Here is a 22628-nt window from a genome sequence, read left to right as displayed (position 1 = left end):
TAAGTAGGTTTCCTATTCAGTCAGGATCAGGTAACATACCATTATAGCTTTATGATCCTTTTTTTATTAATTGGACTAAGAAAAAGCAAAACAACTCAAGTTGTGTTATATCTTTTTACTGTCTTTTGGATACATGCACCTTAGATTGAGCAGCAACACTTCAACAGCCTGGCACAAAACTTTAAACAGCAATTGTTGCATGCAACCACTACATAGAGCTACCAACAATGGAATCCTATTTGGGAACTGATTTGGGTGTGCAGGAGTCATTTAAAGACACCAAGTCCCACAGCAGTAAGTGAAAACAGGATCATTGTTAAATGTAATTCTTATATATTCCTACCTGCCATTTGGGCTGAGGTGGAGGACTTGGATCCTGAGGCTTAGCAAAGCGAGGATTGACAGGAGGATGACAGGAAGAGAGAAGGGCTGGTTTATCTACTAACTCCTTGTATACCATTTGTTTGTTCCATACAAAACAGTAGAAAATATTAGAGAAAAGGTTAGAGAGCTTGAAATCTTATTTGAGAGAGGCAGAAAAAGAAAGAAAAATTGCTGGTGTAGAGAGACCACAGGAGGAGTTAAACAATGTATTTTGTACAGTTCTTTACAAGTATGCTCAACTTACTGGCCTGTTCCTCCAATAAAACTGTACTCAGAGCCAGCCTTAGGGGTGGGTGACATTGGCAACTGCCCAGGGCACCGTGATCAGGAGGGTACTACACATATGCACGTGCACACGCACATGAGCTGCCCATGCACACAGCAGTTCTCTTCCCTTGCCCAGCCCCGCCTCAGCCAATCCCTACCCCAGGCAGGAGCTGTGATGTCCAGCCCAGCCCACAACCCCCACCTCCAGCTGCTGCTCAGGAGGAGCTGGGCCAGGCATATGCGCGTGGGGTTGTGTCTGCTCTAGTCTGCCCACAGCAGCAGCAGTGCCTGCCCGTCCACCTGCCTGGTGCAGCATGCCACTCCACTTCCCTGCCAGACTGTGCCCTGTGCCTCTGCCCACCTGCCTCTGACTGGGGGGGAGATGGACAGCAAAATACAAGTTCATAGAGTCATAGATTGTAAGGTTGGAAGGGACCTCGGACGATCATTGGGTCCAGCCCTCTGCACCAAGCAGGAAAGACAACTTGGGTTAAGTTCACCCAGGGCACCATTTTCTCTAAGGCTGGCTCTTACTGTACTCATGTGAAATACTAAATATTCTTTAATAGCAAATACAAAGATAGTCAGAAAATAACACAACAAGGTATTCTGAAACAACATGGAAGACGCCCATGCTGACAGACACACATTGTGCAAGGGGTGATGTTTTGTGATAACAAAGAGGAAACAAGGAAGTCACTTCAGGAACATGTAGGTTTTAATTGGGGGATGGGGGGAGAGGAAACACCAGCCCAAAAAAGTGAATAGAGGTCTAAAAAGGTAAATAAACTGTAGTAGCTAGAGGGCATGAAGGGATGTCACAGTTAATTTACCAATATAAACTCAGTGCATTTCCTTCCTTATAATCTCTTAGGATGACAAGCTAAAATTTGTTTAGTAAATAAAATGTAATTTTAAACATATAATCTCTTAATTTGAAAAATACTTAAGCACAGGATTATCTTTAGGCATGTAAGTAGCCTTGCCCAAGCCAACCATGGCCAACTGCAAAAGTTTCATGGCATGTTCCATTTGCGAGTGCAACTCACGAATGAGGATATGAGTTGCTCACATGCTTCTAATAGGAAACCCTTGCTCTGTACTTTAGATGATGTTTTCCTTCTCGGGTGGGGGATGGAGGGGATACAAGGGGAGATAATGAAATCATTACCCTAGATCTTTAGAGTCATCTACTAGTATTGACAGAACATGGACACCAGGAATTTTTAACAATACTTTAACTAGTCAAACTAGCTCCATAAAAACAAACAAAGAAGCAAACAAAAGAGGTCTACTACAAAGCCACAACTTTAGATACAACTTCACAACAGGTTTCCTGACAACACAAATCCCCTATCTATTTAGTAGACATTGGACAGTCTATAAAACCACCAATTACATTTCTGCATAAATGCAGAAAAAAGTTATATCTGATATGTATAAAATTTGCAATTAAAAAATAAAAACAAAAGCAAGCCCAAATTCAATATCAATCCAATTTTTATCTGAAACATACCATCATAAAGGAAAGACTGCTTCAATTTCAAAGCTGAATTTTACATTCATTTATCACTCACCTGCCTCCGAAGCGATGTGTTTGGGGCATTTTCTTCAAACTTTGCCAACAGCTGTGTTGCCATGGATTTGACTTTATTTTTATTCACCCCTTCTCTACCATCACCCTGGTCTTTCCCAGAATTTGTCTCCTGGTTTGAAAAACTTGAAGCCTGTTTAAATACAAAACAACACAAAAAACTTAAAGTTGAGAATTGCAGCTATTGTGCCAAACATTACGACATGAGAAAGAGGATAATGAAGATACCAATTTGTGACGCTTGACCATTATCAATGAAGAGAAAAGGGAAGCTGTTTATAGGCTATTAGAAAACTACTGTTGAACAAAAAAAACCCCAGTATATGAAAGTATGAGATGGACTGTTATCTCTGGTGACCCACTCCTCAAGAGAGACAGAAAAAATACAGATTACAGAGGCTAAACTGACATTACCCATCACAGACCAGGAAGCCATAAAGACAAACAGTCTTGAAGGGAGAGGGGCACATGCTAAAGGGAAATGCTGTTATTTAATTTTGTTTTAAAAGTTCCTAAATGAGCCAGGAAAAGAAGTGTAAATAAGTATTTCTTGAATCCAAAAATGGATCATGGAATGTAAATCTCGTACTTTCCTTTACTAAATATTTAACAAGGCCCAATTATACCACAGTGTACAACAAGGTTTTTTAAAGATTACAGGCCACTTAGGAACAGGGATGTGCATCTTATTTGGCAGATTTCTGTCAAATATAAGGCCAGGACCCTGTTAAAATTGCTTCCTGATGCTCCATTATCATGGGCTTTATGCAAAGGACAGGGTTAAACACGCCAACGCCACTAAACACTGACCTCCTCAAAGCCACTAGAAAGACCCTTTCGACGCCTTTTCTTTGTTTCATTTTCTTCTTTCCTTTCAACCTGAAGCAACAAAGGTAAACAAAGTTATGTTGATCACAACTGTATTTGTGCTGAATATCTCAACATGTAGGAAATTATGAGATTTAGCCAATAATCTGGTGTTGCTGAAGAATGGGACTGTGGGTTAGGAGTTATAGGCTTGATAGATTATTCCACTGTTGCTACTGATTAGGGCCCTAGCTCAGCATGATGTGAATAATTTTGTTGATCTCAGGCAGAGTATCCATATTTAAAGGTGGGCTCTAGCTGGGTAAGAATGTACCTATTACTGGGCTTTGTTGGGACAGTAGACACACTTAAAGGCTTTGTTGAATCTCTCCCCTCCTGGTCTCAGGCTCCCTCCTATATGAAAACTATATAAAAAAAAATTGTTTCCAGGATGAGTGAATGATTGCTTGTTAAATGCTTTGAAATTCATGAATAGAAAGATGCTAATACAAGTGATTCCAGGCAAATACATGTACGTACCTTAGGGGTGGCCAACCCACAGCTCCGGACCCACATGCGGCTCTTCAGAAGATAATATGCGTCTCCTTGAATCTTTGGACAAGCACACAGTGTCCACCTTCCATAGCCATTATGTCACGTCATGTGATGCGACTGCTCGCAGTGAGCATATTACTCAGCTTGAACTCAGAAGTTTAGACTCCGGAGCTGTGGGTTGGCCACCTCTGCCCTAGACTGTCAAATGCTCTTCTTCAAAGCAAAATACAGCATTGCTTCCCTAATCAAACAATTCTTATCTCCATAAGTTTAATCAAATTGACTGAAGTCTTGCAAAGGACTTATGCCCAATCATGCTCACAGTTACTTCAACTGGATGGCTGTCGTACTTAAAAGTTATGCATACATTTAACAACTTTAGTGTTAAATAAGAGACCAGATGAAGAGACAGGTAATATACTCTGTATTCTAAATGTGTGCACACACAAACAATTTAGAGCTTTACAACATGCTTCTATTAATAACAACAATAATAATGATAATAATGTTAATAATAAAACTAGTCCTGGACCTATGATTCAATTTATAATTAACTGATATAAATTATGGAAGTAATCATGACAGAAAATCTTGCTGCCTGGTAAACATCATCCTATACAGTATACTTATAACAGTCAACTATAGTTCAATGATTTGCTTTTTCTCTCCAAGTTGTAAGACAGTAATCTGGGCTAGCAATAAAAGCAAGGAAGATCAAAGAATATAGGCTTCCTCTTTATATTTTCCCTGTTTATAATAAATCATTATGCACTAAATGGAAACTATCCCAACCACAACTTCTGGGCAAATACCAAAAGAAACAGACAACAATATTTTGATTCCTTTTATATAGGGGAACAAGGTCTTTCAAGCACTGGCTCCCAGTAATCTAGTTACATGCCCTGTGTGAGCATCAGTCTGCCCAGCAAGACTGCAGTGTAATGGTACAACATGTCCTGAAAAATAGTTTGTACATAAAGCAGAGACCACACGAGAGAATGAAGAGCACAGGATAATGTTGCCTTTCAAAATATTATACAATAGGATTTGATTATATATTCTTAAAAAGCTGGACCTCAAAAGAACCAATTGCCTAGAGACTCCAATCCTGAGGACTGTGCTCCTTGTTATGTAAACACCTTAAACTCATTTTACAGTTTGGAGTGCAGGAAATTTCAGTTTCTCTGGAACAGTGCTGACACTAATAGGAAAATGAAAAACATTATCCAGTCCAGCACACATTGGCAAACCAGCTGCACTAACTTCAGGCAGCAATTTCCAAAACTCTCACAAAATAGGTTTGAGGTCCCCCATCCAACAAAGGATAAAGACTCAAGGCAAAGCCAGATACTGCTGCAAGTTCAGTATGTGGCACTCCTTTCCCAAGGTCAGCATCAAGCAACACTCTATAATGTCATTAAGGAATATTGTTTTGTTGAAAATGCCAGCTCTCTGCAAGATGCAACATTAAAGTACATGCCTATTTATATTTTTAGAAAGTGTCCTACGTCACTTTCTACAGGGAGAGATCTTAAAATCCAGAGTTATGCCCATTTCTAACGTGGGTAGTTACACTCCATCAAGCTTCGTTTCCCTGGCAGCCTCACACAATGATAGTAATCTTAACTTCCTGTCCGCAGCTGAGTGGTGCTACAGGGCAATAGTTTCTGTGTTCCATGTTAGCAGTGGTTGCTAAAGCCTACAGAGCTTCCAGCACAAGAAGTGGCCTTGGTATTCTGGCTCCCTGAGTATAGACTAAAGATATACGAAGTCTGATATCTGGAGGCTGAGATAAAGCAGGAAACTTTGTGATGGTGGCACCAGCAAGACACCACAAAGCAAAATCTAATCTAATTGTTTGTCTTACCTAGGCTTCAGGAGAGGGCAGTAAGTATTGTTTTAAAAGATGCTGTATATATGTAGCTCACACATGCTTGGCGTGTGAGCTTGATCTCTCACATGCCAAGATTTAATAAAAAGAACTACTGAAAGCTGTTCCTCCCACTCGGGACTATTCTAATAATCTCCTCCTCTCCACTCTTCTAGTGTCCGTCTTCTTAATGACTGGTAGAAAAAGTGCAATATGAAGATTTCCACTATTAAAAGTCCACTTTTGTGAGCAGCAACATGGCAATAAGAAAAAGTCCCTCTCAATGAAGTCATCCTTTTTAAGAGAGGACAATGTTTATTTGCTCATGTGGTGTGCCTCTGGTTGGGCTTGATGGTAAGCGTGCCACAGTCTTGTTTTGTTTGCAAGTGGGTGATGGGTAAAAGTTGTTTACTAATAAGGATATATGAGATTACCGGGTGGTTGACTGGTCACATGATTTAAAAATGTGTTTATGGAATTAACAGTGTGTAAGACACAAGTCAGTCTAGAAAATCTTTGCAAGATCTGATGCAATTTCTGGGTTAGAAAAATTATGTTTACACTGGAATTGAAAGCGACAAGGTGGAGGCAAATTTCTAGCCAGTCTAATAAAACAGTGAAAATGTATATTATTCATACAAGTAAAGAGAATGCTGTTAGGGTCACTGACTTGGAAAACAGTAGAAAAGCTGCCTTCTGTCTGTCACTTTTGCAAGTTAATCTGCAAGGCAGTGGAAGATAAAACTAAGAAAAATCTAACATGCCTGTACAGGCAGAAAAAATCTGTTTATGTCTGTGCAATAGATTAAAGTTACAACATAGTAGGAAGTGGGTCTTCTGCAAGTGAGACTTTCATGACTGTTGGAATTATTACAGAGTCAAGGACGTCTCAGAAAACACAAAACCAAACCTCTCACAGGTTTGCATTATTCTGTGTTTCAGGAAACACCAGCTGCTGTAATTTGGTTTGGTTGGTTAGAATTTACAGCAGTTAGATTAAAAAAATTACAGAGATGAGGTTGGCTTCAAGGCAGATCTTGCAAGCGCTCTTATTTTAAAAAGTAAAGAAAAGGGTGGGGTTGGACATGAAAGACTGACACCCCCCCCCCCCCCAACTACCCATCTCATTTAGCTGTAGGTTTTTACTAAAGAGTGGAGGGAAGCTTAAAACTGTGAAAAGTATTTTTCAGTATAATTCTACATGAGTATATGGCAAGTCTCCAAAGTGCTAACCCTATACTCTCATTGGCTCTGATCCTGTATCAGATACTGCTGACTCAGACTCCTTACAAAGTTTCATTGACTTCAGTGGAAGTCCAAAATGTTTAGAACCCAGTCTTGAAATTAATTATATGTCATTATGTCTACTATTCTGAAATTCAGTGGGAACACTCAGTCCCAAGAATAATGTTTAATACTGTAAGGGCACATCCATATGTTGTCCTACAGCAATGTAGCAGTGCACTACATCATATACAATGCACTATAGCAATGTGATCATGCAGGTCTATATGAGATTGCCAGCTACATTATCATAGCGGTGTGCTCCCCTGGTATACTGAGTCACTAAGGCGAAATAGCTGAGAAATCAAACTGCTGCACACATGGTGCAGTAACCACCTGTACTGTGCCAGTATGGCGCCATAACAACATCACCGTACAGACATGCCCTAAGGGTGTGCAGAATCTGGGCCCTAGGTGATAATCACTTTAGACATGTATCTACTTCTTTTCATCTTCTTCTCTTAACGTCTGATTGGTAACAGGAATCGTTAATTAGGACGTAATTTCTCTTCACATCACATGTGCCTGCCCTGACTTGGAGCACGCAGCTATGATAACGTAGCTGGTGATCATGTGTAGACCTGCATGATCACTACATTGCTATAGGGCAATGTTTAGATATACCTTTACAGTATTAAATATTATGCTTGGTGAGTGTTCCCACTGAATTTTAGAATAGTAGACATAATTACTTATAATTAATTTCAACACTGGGTTCTAAGCATTCTGGAAACTGAAACATGAAAATGTGGCAGTGCTATAAACCTTCACTATGTTATTCCTCAGCCATTCAAATCATTACTATAAGATATTAAACAAGTAAAAAACAATTCCAGAGGTTTAATTATTATTTGAGTCTATATACATCATGGCAACAGACTTCGCTGTCTCCTATAAAGCAACATAATATAACAATAACTTTGATGAAGAAACTTGTAATTTATAAAGGGAAAGTACTGGACCTTCCCATAGCTCTTGCAAGTCTGTAATATTTCATAATATATTTTTTTAAATTTATACATCATAGTGTGTAAAACAAAAACAACAAAAATTGGCCAGAATTAAATAATTTAAAACAAGCTTCCTCTTCTGTAAGCAATATAGAAATCATCTGGAATTGAATAAAGCTACAGGACAAAGTCTCTGGAAATAGACATTGCCAGGCTAAGAAATATGCATCTTAAATATAAATTTGTTTCTCTGTGTTAAAAAACAAGACAATCATCTGGACAATAAATGTAGAGTTGTTAGGTTTTTTTTTTCCAAAGAGAGCCTAGTACTTCACTGACTGTACATGCAAAATTCCCACTGAAGTTAAAAGCAATTTTTCAGTTGCAAAAAAATAATTGATCATGATCACTATTAGTTTCTAATCAATTTCAGAGCATAGTGCAGCAATGTTAGTAGGGGTGCACCGACAGAGAATTTTTGAGCCGATACCGATGGCTGATTTTCATGAGCCACATCAGTCAATACGCATCCAATTCCAATATGCAGCCAGGCAGCATGGAGAACGGTGTCCGGCTGGTGAGTCTGTTGTGGAGAAAGGGATGAGGGGAGAGGGAAGGGGTGTGGGGGCACAGATCAAGGCCCCCATAGTGAGGAAGGGAATGGGGCTTGGGCAGGCACTATGCACATCTTGGGAGGGCATGTGGGGGCATGTGCCCCCAGAGTTGTGCGTGGGGTGAGAGCAGGCTGCTGATGTGGGCTGGGACCAGGGGGAGCACCGCGCTCTTCCTGGCAGGGGGCTAGGCTGTTCTCAGGGCAGGCAGCGGCAGCACTGGGAAAGGGATTGAGGGGGGCTGCAGCCACCACAAAATTTGTCATAGTCTCCCCAACCCCCCTCCCATCACCACTACCGTCCACCCCAAGCGGGGCCAAGAGCCCAGCATCACTCGTGTCCCAGCCCACAGTGGCAGCCCGCCCTTGCCCAGCATGCAGATCCGGGAGTACGCACGCCCCATGCCCTCCCGGGGTGCATGCTGCAGCAGGAGCCACCCCGTCCCCAGATGAGCCACTTGCAGCTCTGTCCCCTGCTCTTCCCTGGCTTCTCCTTCCCTCACCACATGGGCCCTCCATCTGCCTCCCCATACTCCTTTCCCCACAAAAGACTTAACAGCCACCCTGGCTGCTCTCCATGCTGTCGGGCTGTGCGCCTGGCCTACGTGCATGCTGCTCTATGGCTGTGCATGCACGGGGCATTTATCAGTGGCATTATTGGCCACACCAGCCCAAAAAAGCAGACTGCCAATACAGTCAATTTTTCTTATATCAGTGCCAACCTGATATGGGACCAATATATTGGTGCACCTCTAAAAGCCCAGGTTACAAAAATCAACATGATTTTTCTTTAATATCTGTTTGCATTGGAATTATTGTTTTGTTGCTATGTGACCATTACTTTATTTCTGCTGGTGTTCTGTTATGTAGGAATTATGCAAAAGCTACATTTTGGGCTTGATAGTGTCCCTTTAACTTCTTTAAAAGGAGATGAAGATGTAAGGGGTAAAAGCTTCTTACTTTTGGTACCCGCTTCCTTGGTAACATCAAATTGATGTAGTTAAAGATGGAGTTTGAGGACTTTGCAGAAGAAAGGTCATTATTTTCTCCATTTTGCTTGTCCACAGCATCTGTTCAAATGAAGATGTTTGCACCATTTCAAGATATTATAGTCACATAAAACTCATTTTTCAAAGCTTTATTTCTGTGGGAGACAAAAACACTTCTGTGGTCTATTATTGGTAATAATGAATAGCATAAGAGTATTGGAGCCCACACTTTTGGCAGAATAAAGTACATTCATAAAAATCTAGGTGTGATTAGAAAAAAATAGTTAAAAGAAACACACACAGGAATAAAGGTGGAGGAGGACAACCACATCATTAGTAAGCTTCTGTAACAGTCTGACATCACCTTAATGAGATCTCTAAAGGTAGTTACTCAGTATGCTCCTATCCTCTAAAGCCACAAAGAAAATGCAATCCTTCATCCAAATCAAGTGGGCTTTTTTTCCCTTTTAAGCATGAGATAGCTGCTGCTGACAGCAAAAGTCATTCAAGCATTCCACAGCAGTTGATACCGTTGCTATGAGAAATGGACTTTGGCCCAACTTCAGGGGTTCAGAGGCATTGTGGATGAAATGACCTACTTCCAATTTCTATAACATTTAAGAACAATGTAGGCTCACTTACCAACTGCTCTCAGAGGTGTTCCTCTAAATAGCTCATAGAATTTTGAGAGATACATAACCATGCTGAGCTTATCAGGCTCTCCAGCAGACGCCATCTCTTTCCCAGTGGTGACGGGAGGAATTCCAAACTCTCGCTCCGCAATGTCAAATGCCAGCTGGTTGTTTTTGACAGCATCTTCTTCATTCAAAGAATCAAAGTCACTGAGGGAGTAAAGCATTAATATCAGTAGAGGCCTGACTTTTGCCACTTTCAAAAACAATGAAGCTCTGTTTGCTTCATTGGGAAATATCATGACTAAAGTGCTACATGATTAAAGACTGTATGCATCTTTTGCAAGGTTGTCTCTATGAAGTCTATACAAGTGTATAGCTCAGGAATATCACCAAAAGTGCTTTTTCCTATAATGTTCTCAATGGTAGATTTCAAGTTGTGTTCAACTGAACAGAACTTTTCAAAAAAATGTTCTGACCTGGTCCAAGAGAAAGATCAGGATATTCTATCAACTATAAATACGATATAAAACACTCCTCTCCAGAATACACATTTCATCATCTTTACGCAGCTTATTTCAGTTAGTATTAAAAAAAAAAAAAAAAAGAAGAAAAAAAAAAAAGAAAATCACTGAGCTCTTGACCAGATAAAATAATGAATAGTCTGTGGAAACTGTCACATTTCTTTATAAGGCGGCATACCATACACACGTGTACTAGTTATATATAACTATATTCATATATAGATTGGAGCCCTATACACACACACACACACACACACTATAATATATACACACACATACACACACCTGCTGAATGTGAAGTTCTTGTCTGTGTAATAAGTCTGAAAGGTATGTGATAATTAGATTTTAATCACACATTTGTGACTACCTTACTGGTCCACTGGACTTTTTTTTTTTTTTTTTTTTTTTTTAATATAGCTTCTGGTAAAGAAAAGTCTTCCTCCACAAGGTAAATGTGAAAGTTTTTGCTCCAAGAGCTACCCCTGCCCAAGGCCAAAGTAGTTAACATTTCAAAACTTGATAGGTAGCAAATGCTGATGTCCCAATCAGTTTTTTTCTCTAGGTGCAACCCTGTTCATTTACACAGTTCAATTCCCCTGAATGCAGGGAAAAACAATAGCATACAATTCCTTTTCTCAGCCTGCCTTGTAAGCGAGTGCTGTGCCCAAAAAAATATCTCTTTGCACCCTCTCAGGGCCATACTTATGACTGCTTTTTTGTGCTTCCTGCTCCCTTTCTCTGTTATACACGTGGCTTGCCAAAGCATCTGAGAGACCCGATTTTTAAAATCAGTAACAGAAATCTTTTATTCTTCTAGAGTTAGTTCTTACTCAGGCCCAGTACTTCAGTACTATGGATGATAGATTCTTTTGTTTCCACCTACCACAACCTAGTAAGAAGCCAAACTGCTGATTCCATTTAAGCTAGAATGAAAGGTGGCAGGCACGCACATCAGCTTGTGATTGATGATAGCCACTAAAATCTTCCAGCTCAACAATATTTATTCAGAGCATTTGGTTCTGTACGTGCATCATTTTGTTCTATTCAGGGTTTTCCTTTAAAATGTCTGTAATAGTCCCATTGTGAATTCCAAGTCTTCGGGGTAGGTAATCTGGCCAAGAGGGTGGAGGAAGAAAGGGGATATGCACCTCCTAAAGCCAGAGAGTTTGCGAGAACATAAGGCAGCATTTCTAGCAACAACAAAGATTACTGGTAGCTCAGCTCAGAGAATTTGAATTCTCAGTAAGGAACTGGAGTAAGAGGCATTCTTACACTTTCAGATGTAAGAATTTAGATCTAGTGCAATGCAATGGGAATAGGATCCCCATAATTAACATCAAAAGAAATAAAGGAAATTTCTAATCTCAAGCAGTGCACTCGCAAAAGTAGTGGATCCAAGAACAGGGCAACCAGTGTACTCTACTCACCTCTCACTCTTACTGTGCTGCAATATGTTCAGTGAGCTCTGAGCTCACTGCCCAGTCAGTGAAGCCTCCTGCTGGAGTTCCATATGAGCAATGAGCTTTGAGCTCACAAGATGCCTGGGGTGGGGTCTGCCCCAAGCCCCTGCTTTCATGCAGCTTCACAGACCAGGGGGTAAATGCTGCTGCTGTTCACCCTGCCCCTCCCATGGAATTCAGCAGCAGTGGAAAGGAAAGAATGAGTAGCAGCAGCAGCACTTACTCGTTGGGTTCTGGAGTCGCATAAAAGCAGGGACTCCAGACAGACCTCAAGCACAGCCACAGCTACTACACAGCTGCACCCCTTCTGGATCCGTCCCACTCTTGCAGGATGACCTCAGCATCTGTTACTCTGTTCAGTATGTATGACACTGCTCTAGACAAAAGACAACCTAACCATGGCTAGATTGCAAGCAGTACCTCAACTGGCTAGTTCATAGCTTTTCTGTTCTTTTTCTATGAGAATTCTCTGAGAATATGCCTCTGGGCACACGACAATACAAACTACCACATTTTCAAAGCAATGACATTTTTAAAACAGTCATGTGATTCCCACTGAAGTCAACAAGAAGCACATGGCTAAAAGCCCATACAGTTCTTTGAAAGTATATGCCTTACAATTTACGTGCCAGGCCAAGGACATCTGGAAAATATAAACTTGGCAATACTGTGTGACCAGTTGCAAAAACAAATGATAAAAGAGGACTCCAGACCATCAGCATTGTTTCGGTTGGCCCTATAGAAGCCTATACTTTTATAAACAACTCAATATCCTACAATTAGCAAACTCTACACGTATAAAACTTACATGAGGTCAGGTCTGAAGCGATGCATAATTGCACATAATGCAAGGCCACTCCTCCAAGAGGTAGTGAGGTCAGTAACATCAACATTCCTGTAGCCTTCTGTCTGTTTCTGACACCAGGTTAAAAGCTTGTTCGGTCGAATATCTGATTCTGTGGTTACAATATAGGAAGACTATTTCAGTCACTTTTTATAAGCTATAAAAGTTCTGAACATGAAGTATAGTAGAATCATGTGGGGAGTAAAATTTCACATACCATGCCTTGAAAGATTCACTGATCTTCTAATAGAGCTTACCCTTTCAAGAGGGCATTGTTGTAGTTCATTTGTAACATACAGATGCCTCACCTAAGAGCAAAAACAATTTAAGACTCGTTTCAACATAAACATCTGAGAGCAATTTTAATATCATCTACACTTTTCTTGTGAGCTTTATCACATAACCTGATCTAATCCAGAAAGTCTTATGGAGGTTTTGTTTATTCAGCATTTCATCAGTAGCCACAATTCTCTTGGGACAGAAATGAACACTGATATCATTGAGGGAGCCTTTAAAGTACTGACCTGATGGGATCTAACACAGCTCGAGTTCAAGTTTGGATACCGTGTCCCTGGATCAATGGTATACTGGTCAAAATTCTTGTTGATATTTTCAGGTGTAGTCTGGGGTAAGAGTCGATAAATGCTCTCTCTTATAAACAATAATGAGGATGTGTTAGTTGAAGGCATTAGCATATAAACATTTTTTTCCAACTTTAACTTTACAACAACCCTTGCCTCTATTCAGAAACTGTCAGAATGTAATATTATGTACTGGAGTTGCATCTGTACCACTGCTTATGCTGTCTCAGCATGGTAAAAAATTGAGATGATTAAACACGGCTAGAAGCTCAGGTCTTCCCGAGGCAGGACGAAAGCAAGAAAACAAGGAGGTTACATCATGCAAAGTCATCTGGTTTTGCTTTAATCTCCACCCAAGTAGTAACCTCTCTTTTAGTCACAAAACGTCCTGTATCCAGTCATCTTTCAATTCCCACAACCACCAGGTCCTATTCTGTTCAGTTTTCCGTTTGGAATGACGTTGCATGTGCATCATTTGTGAGCCACTGCCTCAGACAGTGCTGTATGTAAAAGCCTGACTGAATGCTTACCACAAAAAAGCTGTTTCTCAAAAGTTATTACATATCAGTCCCTAAAGCAGCCCAGCTAGATGTAAGAAAATAAAATCTCTGCTACTGGAACCATTAATGTCAGCATATTCTACTCACAGGGCCACTGCCAAACAAAAATTTGCTGGCATCTTAATGACAATTTTTAGTAGAGACAATAACAGATTATGCAACACAATATATGATCAAAAACTATATGTATTTGTGCTTATTTAGTGAAAGTAAATAAGGGTTATGTCATGCTCAGAGCATGAACTAAAAAGACGCAGCTAAAATTGGATGTTGGTTATGAAAATAATTACTGTAATATAGGGTCTGCACTTGTTTTGGGCTAAAATTATATCAAATCACGTTGGTTAAAATGATTGCTTAGGGGAGCAGACGGGTTGTAGTGTTGTGAACTGGATGCAATGCGTTTCAGCTCTCTCTCAGCATTTCAGTCTGGTTTGGGTCAGTGACTCAGGCTTCAATTCTGAAAACCTACTCTGTAAGAGTGAGGACCTGGACTATACTGTATAGCAACATGACTGTATAGGGGGCAGGGGAGGTAGGTGGGAGCGAGAGGGAGGGACAAGTGCCCACATGTGGGTCCTTATCCCCAGGTGCTGATTTAGAGGGCATGTTGCAATAGTAGAATGCTAGCTTAGCCCCCTGTCTGCCTCCCTACATCCCTCCTTGCTTTCTGGCACCTCTGCCCAGGGTGTAAAAATAGTTAATTAAAGCTACTGAATGGCTTGCAGAGTGCTATGCCTCTGACTTTGTAAGTTGTGCAGCAGAAACATAACTAGCTGTCTCAATCCACTGCCGCTTCAGCCAAGCAGAATATTTTTGTTTCTGGTATTATCCTTTTCAAAATCTTTCATCATCAATAAAGTCCATTAAAATTTTCTTTAGAAAAAAGAGACTAAAACAAAGGAAGTGCCTACCGTTCAGCAAGTATCTCTAGTGGAGGTTTCCCCTGAGACCAGCTCTTCACCATCCATGCTGTATCAAAAGCAGCTAGGAAGCCTCTTGCGCAGCCAGTACCCATTGGCCAGAAGGGCTGTAAGAAGTTTTTACAGTTTAGCCATTTTAATCCCTCATCTTTCTTAAACAGACTTATTACAGAAGCATTTGCCAGGTGAACTTACAGTCTAGGTTTTTGTAGAGCCTCAAAATAAGCCAGAGAAAGTTCTAGTGCCCAGTGTTACCAACTCTCATGATGTTGGGCATTTTTCTTAAAGTCTAAGCTTTGGGAATGTGAAAAACTTAGCTACTTTATTTACTTATAAATATTTTATATATATATAGTTTTTTAAAGAAGCTTTTAGCCCTTATGGCTGGAGATAGATGTTGCTTTTATGCCGCCATAAATCTTATTATGATAACACAAAAGGCCAAGCAAACAGATGTCCATGCCCCTTGTCATGTCACAAATGCCCAGAGTTTAAGGCCAAGACATAACTGGTATAAATTTGTGCCACTATTTTGCATCAGGTGACTGTTTGCATTCAAGGTAGGAGACCCTGGGCAGTCTGGAGCTGCCTGCACTATCTAGCTACCTGAGTCAGGTACCCCCAGGGTCCAATCCTGAGCTCTCCAAGAATTCCCATTCCTGTAGCATGCAGGATTGGGGCCCTAAAGCCCAAGGAGCACCTGCCCATGTTTCCCCATTTGCAAGGGTGTATCCCAAGTCAGCTACCTAAGGCATGAACCTCTGCAAAGACTCTCAACTTTACCCAATGTAAAATAAAGGCTGGAAAATGAGGATGTACTCAAGAGTCAGGAGGCAAAAAAAAATACTGGGTCATATTACTTAAAACCTCATCATTTTAAGCCAAATGGTTGATTTTTTTTGAAGATCTGCTGTATCAGTTTCAAACATCTGGCCATATGGAACACACTGTGCATTTACTACACCATACACTTCTCAGGTTGTAATACAATGCAGTACACTCTGACAGGCTTGAGTAAAATCACTGGGCCATATTCTCAAGGGGGCTGCACCAGCTATGACACCTGACGACTGAACTTGCTGCTTTGAGCTATGAAATAGAGCATATACGATATCAAATGGAATCTGTGTCAAAGAAGTTATTAGGCATGTATTAGCTACTGAAACCACAGCATGAAACCATAGCATGAAAATGAAAGAAAAAAAAAAAGACACCAGTGTTTCAGGACATTTAATGTAAGACAAAGATAAAAGTGTCTGCTGCTTTGTTTAGAGCATCCTCACTGGCAATGCATGTATATGACATGGTTCAACAACGTCGGGTGAATAACCAACATTTCCTCTATTTTGCAAGACATCCTGACGAATGACCACAAAAGGAAAAATACCTTAAGGCAGGAGTGGATAAATATGAATAGGAATGAGCAGTCTAAACATCTGCACAAGTCAGCAACTTTACTCATCTAAGTAAAGTTACACATATCAGCAGTGATCCACACCAGAGGTCGGCAGTCTTTTTCTGGTGCAGACCAAAGCTTGCAACTTGGCTGTGGTTGCAGGCTGGAAGTCTCCATACTCCTCCAGAACAGCTAGCTGCCTACACATCTTCACAGAAGATTCCTGTCCCCTCCACAGCAGAGGGGAGCACTAAGGAGGAAGTGGCCTGCAACAGCACAGCTCCCTGCCACCAATCCCCCATGCCTTATTGGAGCTTTGAGGTCCAGATTCGAGCCATGAGCCATTGGTTGCCAAACCCCAGTCTGTATGATCAGACTCCCACTTAAAATAGAAGAAAGGACTTTACAAGATTGTCTTTACTCTCTGGAATATTTTTTTTTTTGTTAAGCTATTCTGCTATGGTTTAGAATGGCAGGTTAAGTTCAGGGGAAAATGGTTTCTGGGGACTATGGTTACTTCTAGTAATTAATTAATTACTTTGTACATTTGGAAGCATTCTATGTAGAATCCATTTAATCATTTATTCATTATACTCAAGCCAGTTTCTTCCTTACAGGAAAAAACCTTATAAAATGGGGAGGAAAAATGTGTTTTAATCCAATCATTCTACTAAACAATGCATAGCGTGGAACTGGAAATTTATATAGAAGAACAAAATAGATTATTTAAATATATTCAATTTGATAGTGTCTCTTAAATAAAACAGTTAGATACAGAAACTGAACAAACAACAAAATAGGAAAGCTATTCTCTTTTGCAGGTTGCTAAACAGTCATTTAAACATGTTTCAGACCTCTTGTAATTCTGCTCTTCCCGTGCAAAGATCTAAAGATATGCTGGAGACCAGACAATATTCACATTTTAGTTTCTTGATTTTTATTCTGTCAAATAAAACATTTTGTGAAATAAATGTGTTCCCCAAAGGCATTTAAAATAAACTTTAAAAAATGCCCTAAACAACAAAATTCTATTTTGGCATAAAACATTACCTCCAGTAAACTATCTCCAACCAGGGCAACCAAGAGCTGATGTCTCTGCCTCTCCCGTACTAAAGCTGCATTTTCAGAGGCATACATGGAAGTAAAATCAAACATGGCTACATCTGATTGCCCATAGTGATTAATTGCAAAATCCAGCGAAGGCAGTTGGTAATTGGTAGCAAAGTCAGCAGCTTCTCTGGCATAAGACAGCAGATTTTCTTGGTTTACGTTTTCCCCACATAGGAGCATTTCAGTATCAATATAGTCCTGAAAAGAGAAAATGCATGCACTAGGAGATATTTTAAACAAGTCTGTTCCCAGGACCAAATATTGCTGTGGATAGTAGGATGGTAACATTGCATCACAAAAGGGTTGGAGGAGATTTATTTAAATACTTAGAACATTTATTAATGAGCAAACACAGGCACTCTGGGCACATGTGCTTTAATGCCTACACATGTGCATTAGTAGCCTATTTTACTCTGCATTAGTGTCTCATCAAAAACCGTACGAATACACTAATGCACAGTAAAATTAGGCGATTGTGCGTTGTCACTAAAAAAATATGCACGTTTGCTACTGTGCATTAGGGCAGCAAAATATGCATTTATTTAGTACCTCACATTAGAAGTACTAAATGTAATGCACAGTAGCAAAAGTGCATTAATGAACATGTAGATGTGCACACTGTAATTTTAAACGTTTCAGCACAACCCAGAAGTAGTAACGCTCTAAGCTGCAAGCTAAGCAAGCAAAGGAAGATAGTGCTACCTCGCCTATCCCATCACTTACCCATTATTTCGATAAATTTACAGCCTCCCCGTAGTCATCATCACTACTTATCAGTATGCAATTGATCTTCCCTTCACGTTCCCATCAGTACTGAGACTATATATGTGAGTTGCCCTGTTGTTTGGTGTCAGTCAGAATTCTGACTAGATACTAAGGAACGTCAAACTTATAATGTATCAAAATGAACATTTTACGAGATGCATGTAGAGACTGGACAAGGTAGACATTTTTTTTTAAAAGCAAACCACTCAAGCTTCTCAGGGACCCTACTTTATGGGTCACCTTACATTAGGTCAGTGATTAAGTTTTATATAGAAACCTATTTAATCATGCATGAAACTCATGATGAATCAAAACCATTATTAGCTCACTTGCCTCACGCTGAATTGCCTGTTTAACATGCAACATGAATGGTTCAGAGAAATCTTGTGGATCTACTAGTAACCCCTGACCTTAAGGACACGTGGCCCAAGCTCCAAAATTGGACTGGTTTGAGTGTGTGCACCCTGTGTCAGAGTCCTGGGAGCAGAATTAAGATTGAAAATGGTAGGGGTTAATGTTGTATAAGTGGACGGGTGGCGTTTTTTAAAAACTTACAATAGATTTGTACTCATAGCTTTGTTAACAGTGATTTTGTTTTGCTTATTCTATGCTAAAATATATTGACATGCACAAAAATATTGAAAAACACAAAAATATGAAATCGAAGAGACCAAGTCAGTCTCCAATTTTGAACTCTTTTCTTCGTCTCTCTGTTTTCCGGGTAGGGGCAATCTTTAGTTGGCGGTTTCTAAGTTGGTATCAAGTGTTCTTCTTTGGAAAAGATTTGTAACTATCAGGTTCTATTAACTTAAGTCTGATCCTGTCTCTGGGGAAGAAAGAAAAGATCAGCCAAAGTTTGAAAAATGCAACCTCTGTCCCCAGAAAGTCACAGGCATAGTATGTGGCACACAGTTCAATCAGCCAGTCTAGTATCTCAGCTCCAGCCTTCTGGCTAAGGAAGGTGTTTACCTTGTTAGTCTATGAAATGCTTTACATACAGGCAACCAAACAAGTCCATCCCCAACTATGGTTTCTGTTTATAAAAGTAGTAAGGGCAAGGTGCTAAAAAGTTAGATTCATCCTGATGGTCATGGTAGCATTTTAGATTGAAGCCAAAATATATAGAGAGAAAAAAACCCAAATGTTACATTGACATCCAAGGAGCAGTCCCTGTCACAGCCCTTGATGTCATTTTGTTTCATCTTATTCTGGTCTGAACACCTCTCCAAAACAGGAATAAAAGACATATTGGTTTGAGAGTGGGTGACAGCCATGAAGGGAATGCTGCTCAGTGTGGGTCATGTGGACAGCTTCTACCCTCCACCACGGTGAAGTTGCTTTCAAGAGCTCATCAGAAAACTACTCTTCAAAAAGGGGGGGCATGCCCCCCCCAATTGCCTGTACGGTGGGGAGCCATTTCCATTTTTCGCCATCAGCCCCTTGAAGACTCCACCAATGATTTTATAGGATTAAAGTCATCCTTACTTGTGGTGGTTTGTTTTCTCCAACAGTAGAAATAATCCTTAAAAATCCCTCCCATAAAGTGAGAAATGATTCATCCCACTGGGTTCATACCCCTTAAAAGTTGTAGACATAGCACATCAAAGCAGACGTCCCAGTGCTAACATCTTCAGCCACTCCTAAAACTTTTCCCCAAGATTCTTTGTCAAACAGCCCTCTCTTTCAGCCCCGCTGGCCTCTCTGCTCTTTCCAGCAGGGATTCATCAGGATCTCCATCCAGGGGTTGTTTCTTCTCAGCCCTGGGCTAGTCAGTGGGTCTCCTTGGTGATCAACCATTCCCAGCCCACAGACAAGCTCCTTGACTAACACACTGGCTTTTAAATCTCTCCAACCCTCCAGCCAGATTTAGCAGAAGTCAAAACCCTATGATGATATTCTGTTGCTAGTCTTCTGACTTTCCAGCACTAGTTCTCAATAGGGGGAAGTCAGAAAGCCAACCTTTCAGCTGCTCTCTGTCCTCAGCCTTCTTTATCCCTCCAGCCCTGGCTCTGAGACTCAAAAAGGTCCACAAGCCAAACTGCCTGCTCTTCCATCTCTTAGCCATCTCTACAATACTCCTGCATCTGCCTCATAATACTCTCATCCGGTAATTTTGTCTTCCTGCCCACCCCTCCCAAAACCTGTCCCACCTTATTTCTGCCTCTTTTTTCTCCTTTTATTAGAAGCTAGTTCCATCCCATCCTCCTGCACCTGCTCTGACCTACACTTGCTTCCTCACAGGCAAAATAAGTGTTGATTCAATGTGGCAACTCTGTCACATTAAAATAACCTGCAGGCCAAACAAGTTTGAGAGTCCTCATGCCAGTACTCATTTTCATCCTAAGAAAACCCTGTCTCTTGCTATAATAGTTTTGCAATCTTTCCAGGAAAATTCATTTTTTGCCCAATGAAAGAGACATTGAAGAGGATTGATTTTCAGAAACTGTCAAGTATTCACCTTCTTGAAAATGCATGCTTTGTAAGATGTCTCAGTTTTGACATCCAAAAATTAGTAGTTACTTTGGAAGTTTTGGCCAACTTTATTATTACCCAATTTAGACAACTGAACAGACAACATCAATGGCTTTACTGAACTTACAAAGATTCACCCAATTTGGTCCCTAGTTATTGAGGCTTTTTATCTTTAGTGAGGTCAATGCTGGCACAGCTGATGACTCTTTCAGGTTCATTCATGGTCACATTTCACCCAGTTTTTGAAATTACAAATTCAAATAGCATTTTCAGTTCTCTTGCACGTGTAGAACACCATCTAAATGAGTCGTACTTTAATCACAAAGTGATCAGGCTAGTCAATTTACACCTTCTGTAACACGAATAAATATTTATTCAGCTTCTCTTATGTATTTTTAAACCAAATTCATAAAAATCAATAAATACAGTAAAAGGTTTTGTCTGGCATGTATACATACGTTAATGATGACTCCTTTGTCCAGAAGACTCTGTTTTTTTGCAGTCATTACAAAATAGTGAGTGCTATCTTTATAGTAAACAATATTCTCCAGATCAATTCCTGAAAAGAAAACATTAGTGAATATGAGAAGACTCCTGTGAATTCATAGCACCTGATGAAGTAGGCTGTCACCTACAAAAGCTTACGATTCCCTGAATCAGTTCTGAGGTGCCACCCTACCTTGCTCCAGCAACCTCACAAAAATTTAAACCCAAGCATGATCAAGTCCATAGCTAATTAAAAACAACTGTTTTAAATAAATAATTAACAATGTTAATTTAAAAAAGACTGTAATATGGGAATGCCTCTTAAGCCAGATATGCGCACTCATGTGGTGCATCACTCAATTTGAATGCAGTTCAATTCTTGGTCTGTCTGTCTGTCTCATGGATGATGTTTCAATTCAAGACAGATCGTTTAAATATTTTTAGTGAATTCCTTTAAAGCAAATATATGAAAATTATACTAATTGGACCACAACACCTGCAAGAAAGAGGGCCATATTTCATGAAAACATCTAATCCAATACATTCAAAACGAACCGTATCCTATTTCACGGAAATCTCCTGGCACCGAAACTGTTCTCCCTCAAAAAGTTATCATTGGTTTCAAACGTATTTTTACAGTGGAGAAGAATGCAAACACTAGAAGAGACATGCTGTGGCAACATTCATGTTAAAAATATCCCACTGTATCAAAAATAGATGCCTCCCTCCCCAAGGCTTTGAAATCAGCAGAATTTCATCACCATATTTTACTAAATTATTTTAATTGATGTTTTGGTGTCAAAAGAATAGCCCTACAAAAAATGTTTCTCAATTGTATATTTCACTTGGTAGTAGGATGGCGGGGGGGGGGGGGGGGGCGGTGACTAGGGGAAGGAAGGACCCACCCGTCTCCTCTTTAAGATCCTGGAAGAATTTTTGATTGAAGATGAAAGCAACACCACTAATTTCCTCTACCTTGGCTTCTGCAGTGGTGTTTCTGTTTATAAAATTGGCAGTGATAGCTATAGCCAGTTTTCCACGGAACTCCTTTCTTCTAAAACCTGAAGACCAAGGAAAATAATTAAAAACATTGCAAAATTTCAGCACATGAGCTGAAGATAAAGACCTACATGGCAGCTCTCTTTCCTTCCTGACCAAATTCCATCCCCAACACATGGGAAGAAGACTCCTTATTACCAAAATCCCATTAAACCAGTATATTCTTATTCTCAAAAAAATCTGCCAATCAAGGGGATTACATAGTACTGAAGACATGTACAGTTTACTAACAGGTTGGCATTTTATGGGCAAGGCTTTACCACTTATGGATGTTAGTTATTTCTCCAGGGAAAGGAGTCAAAGCAAATATGATGATTAGAAAAAGACTTAAAATAATCTGGCTCAAAACTGAGAGAAGCATTTGTAAAAGCTAACTGAGGATGCCTGCACATGAGCCAGGAGGCTGCTCCAATGCACTGTAATTCCAGCGCATTGGAGCAGACTTGATTAATCAAGCCTGCTGGAGCATGGTAATTACTGCGCTCCAGCCAGGCTCCGCGTCTCAT

The 22628-nt window shown here is 40.2% G+C and overlaps 1 protein-coding gene across 3 annotated transcripts in view; it reads right to left on the bottom strand.

Moving 5' to 3' along the window:
• The window catches only part of MICAL2 (microtubule associated monooxygenase, calponin and LIM domain containing 2), a 218849-nt gene that overhangs the window by 127233 nt on the left and 68988 nt on the right, over positions 1-22628 (bottom strand). For 2 of the 3 annotated variants that reach the window (XM_019476858.2, XM_059722687.1), the window contains exons 6-16: positions 21969-22124; positions 21036-21136; positions 17281-17538; positions 14826-14941; positions 13295-13421; positions 12988-13078; positions 12735-12882; positions 9953-10152; positions 9282-9391; positions 3056-3124; positions 2229-2378 (exon numbers count right to left, since the gene is read on the bottom strand). In XM_019476858.2, the coding sequence (XP_019332403.1) occupies positions 2229-2378; positions 3056-3124; positions 9282-9391; positions 9953-10152; positions 12735-12882; positions 12988-13078; positions 13295-13421; positions 14826-14941; positions 17281-17538; positions 21036-21136; positions 21969-22124 (1526 nt within the window). Of the gene's footprint in view, positions 1-343; positions 449-2228; positions 2379-3055; positions 3125-9281; positions 9392-9952; positions 10153-12734; positions 12883-12987; positions 13079-13294; positions 13422-14825; positions 14942-17280; positions 17539-21035; positions 21137-21968; positions 22125-22628 lie in introns of all 3 variants that reach the window. The other variant, XM_059722688.1, reaches the window with a different exon arrangement.

The sequence above is a fragment of the Alligator mississippiensis genome, chromosome 2 (assembly GCF_030867095.1).
Source record: "Alligator mississippiensis isolate rAllMis1 chromosome 2, rAllMis1, whole genome shotgun sequence".
Classification (NCBI taxonomy): domain Eukaryota; kingdom Metazoa; phylum Chordata; order Crocodylia; family Alligatoridae; genus Alligator; species Alligator mississippiensis.
This window is presented reverse-complemented; position numbering and strand designations above follow the sequence as displayed.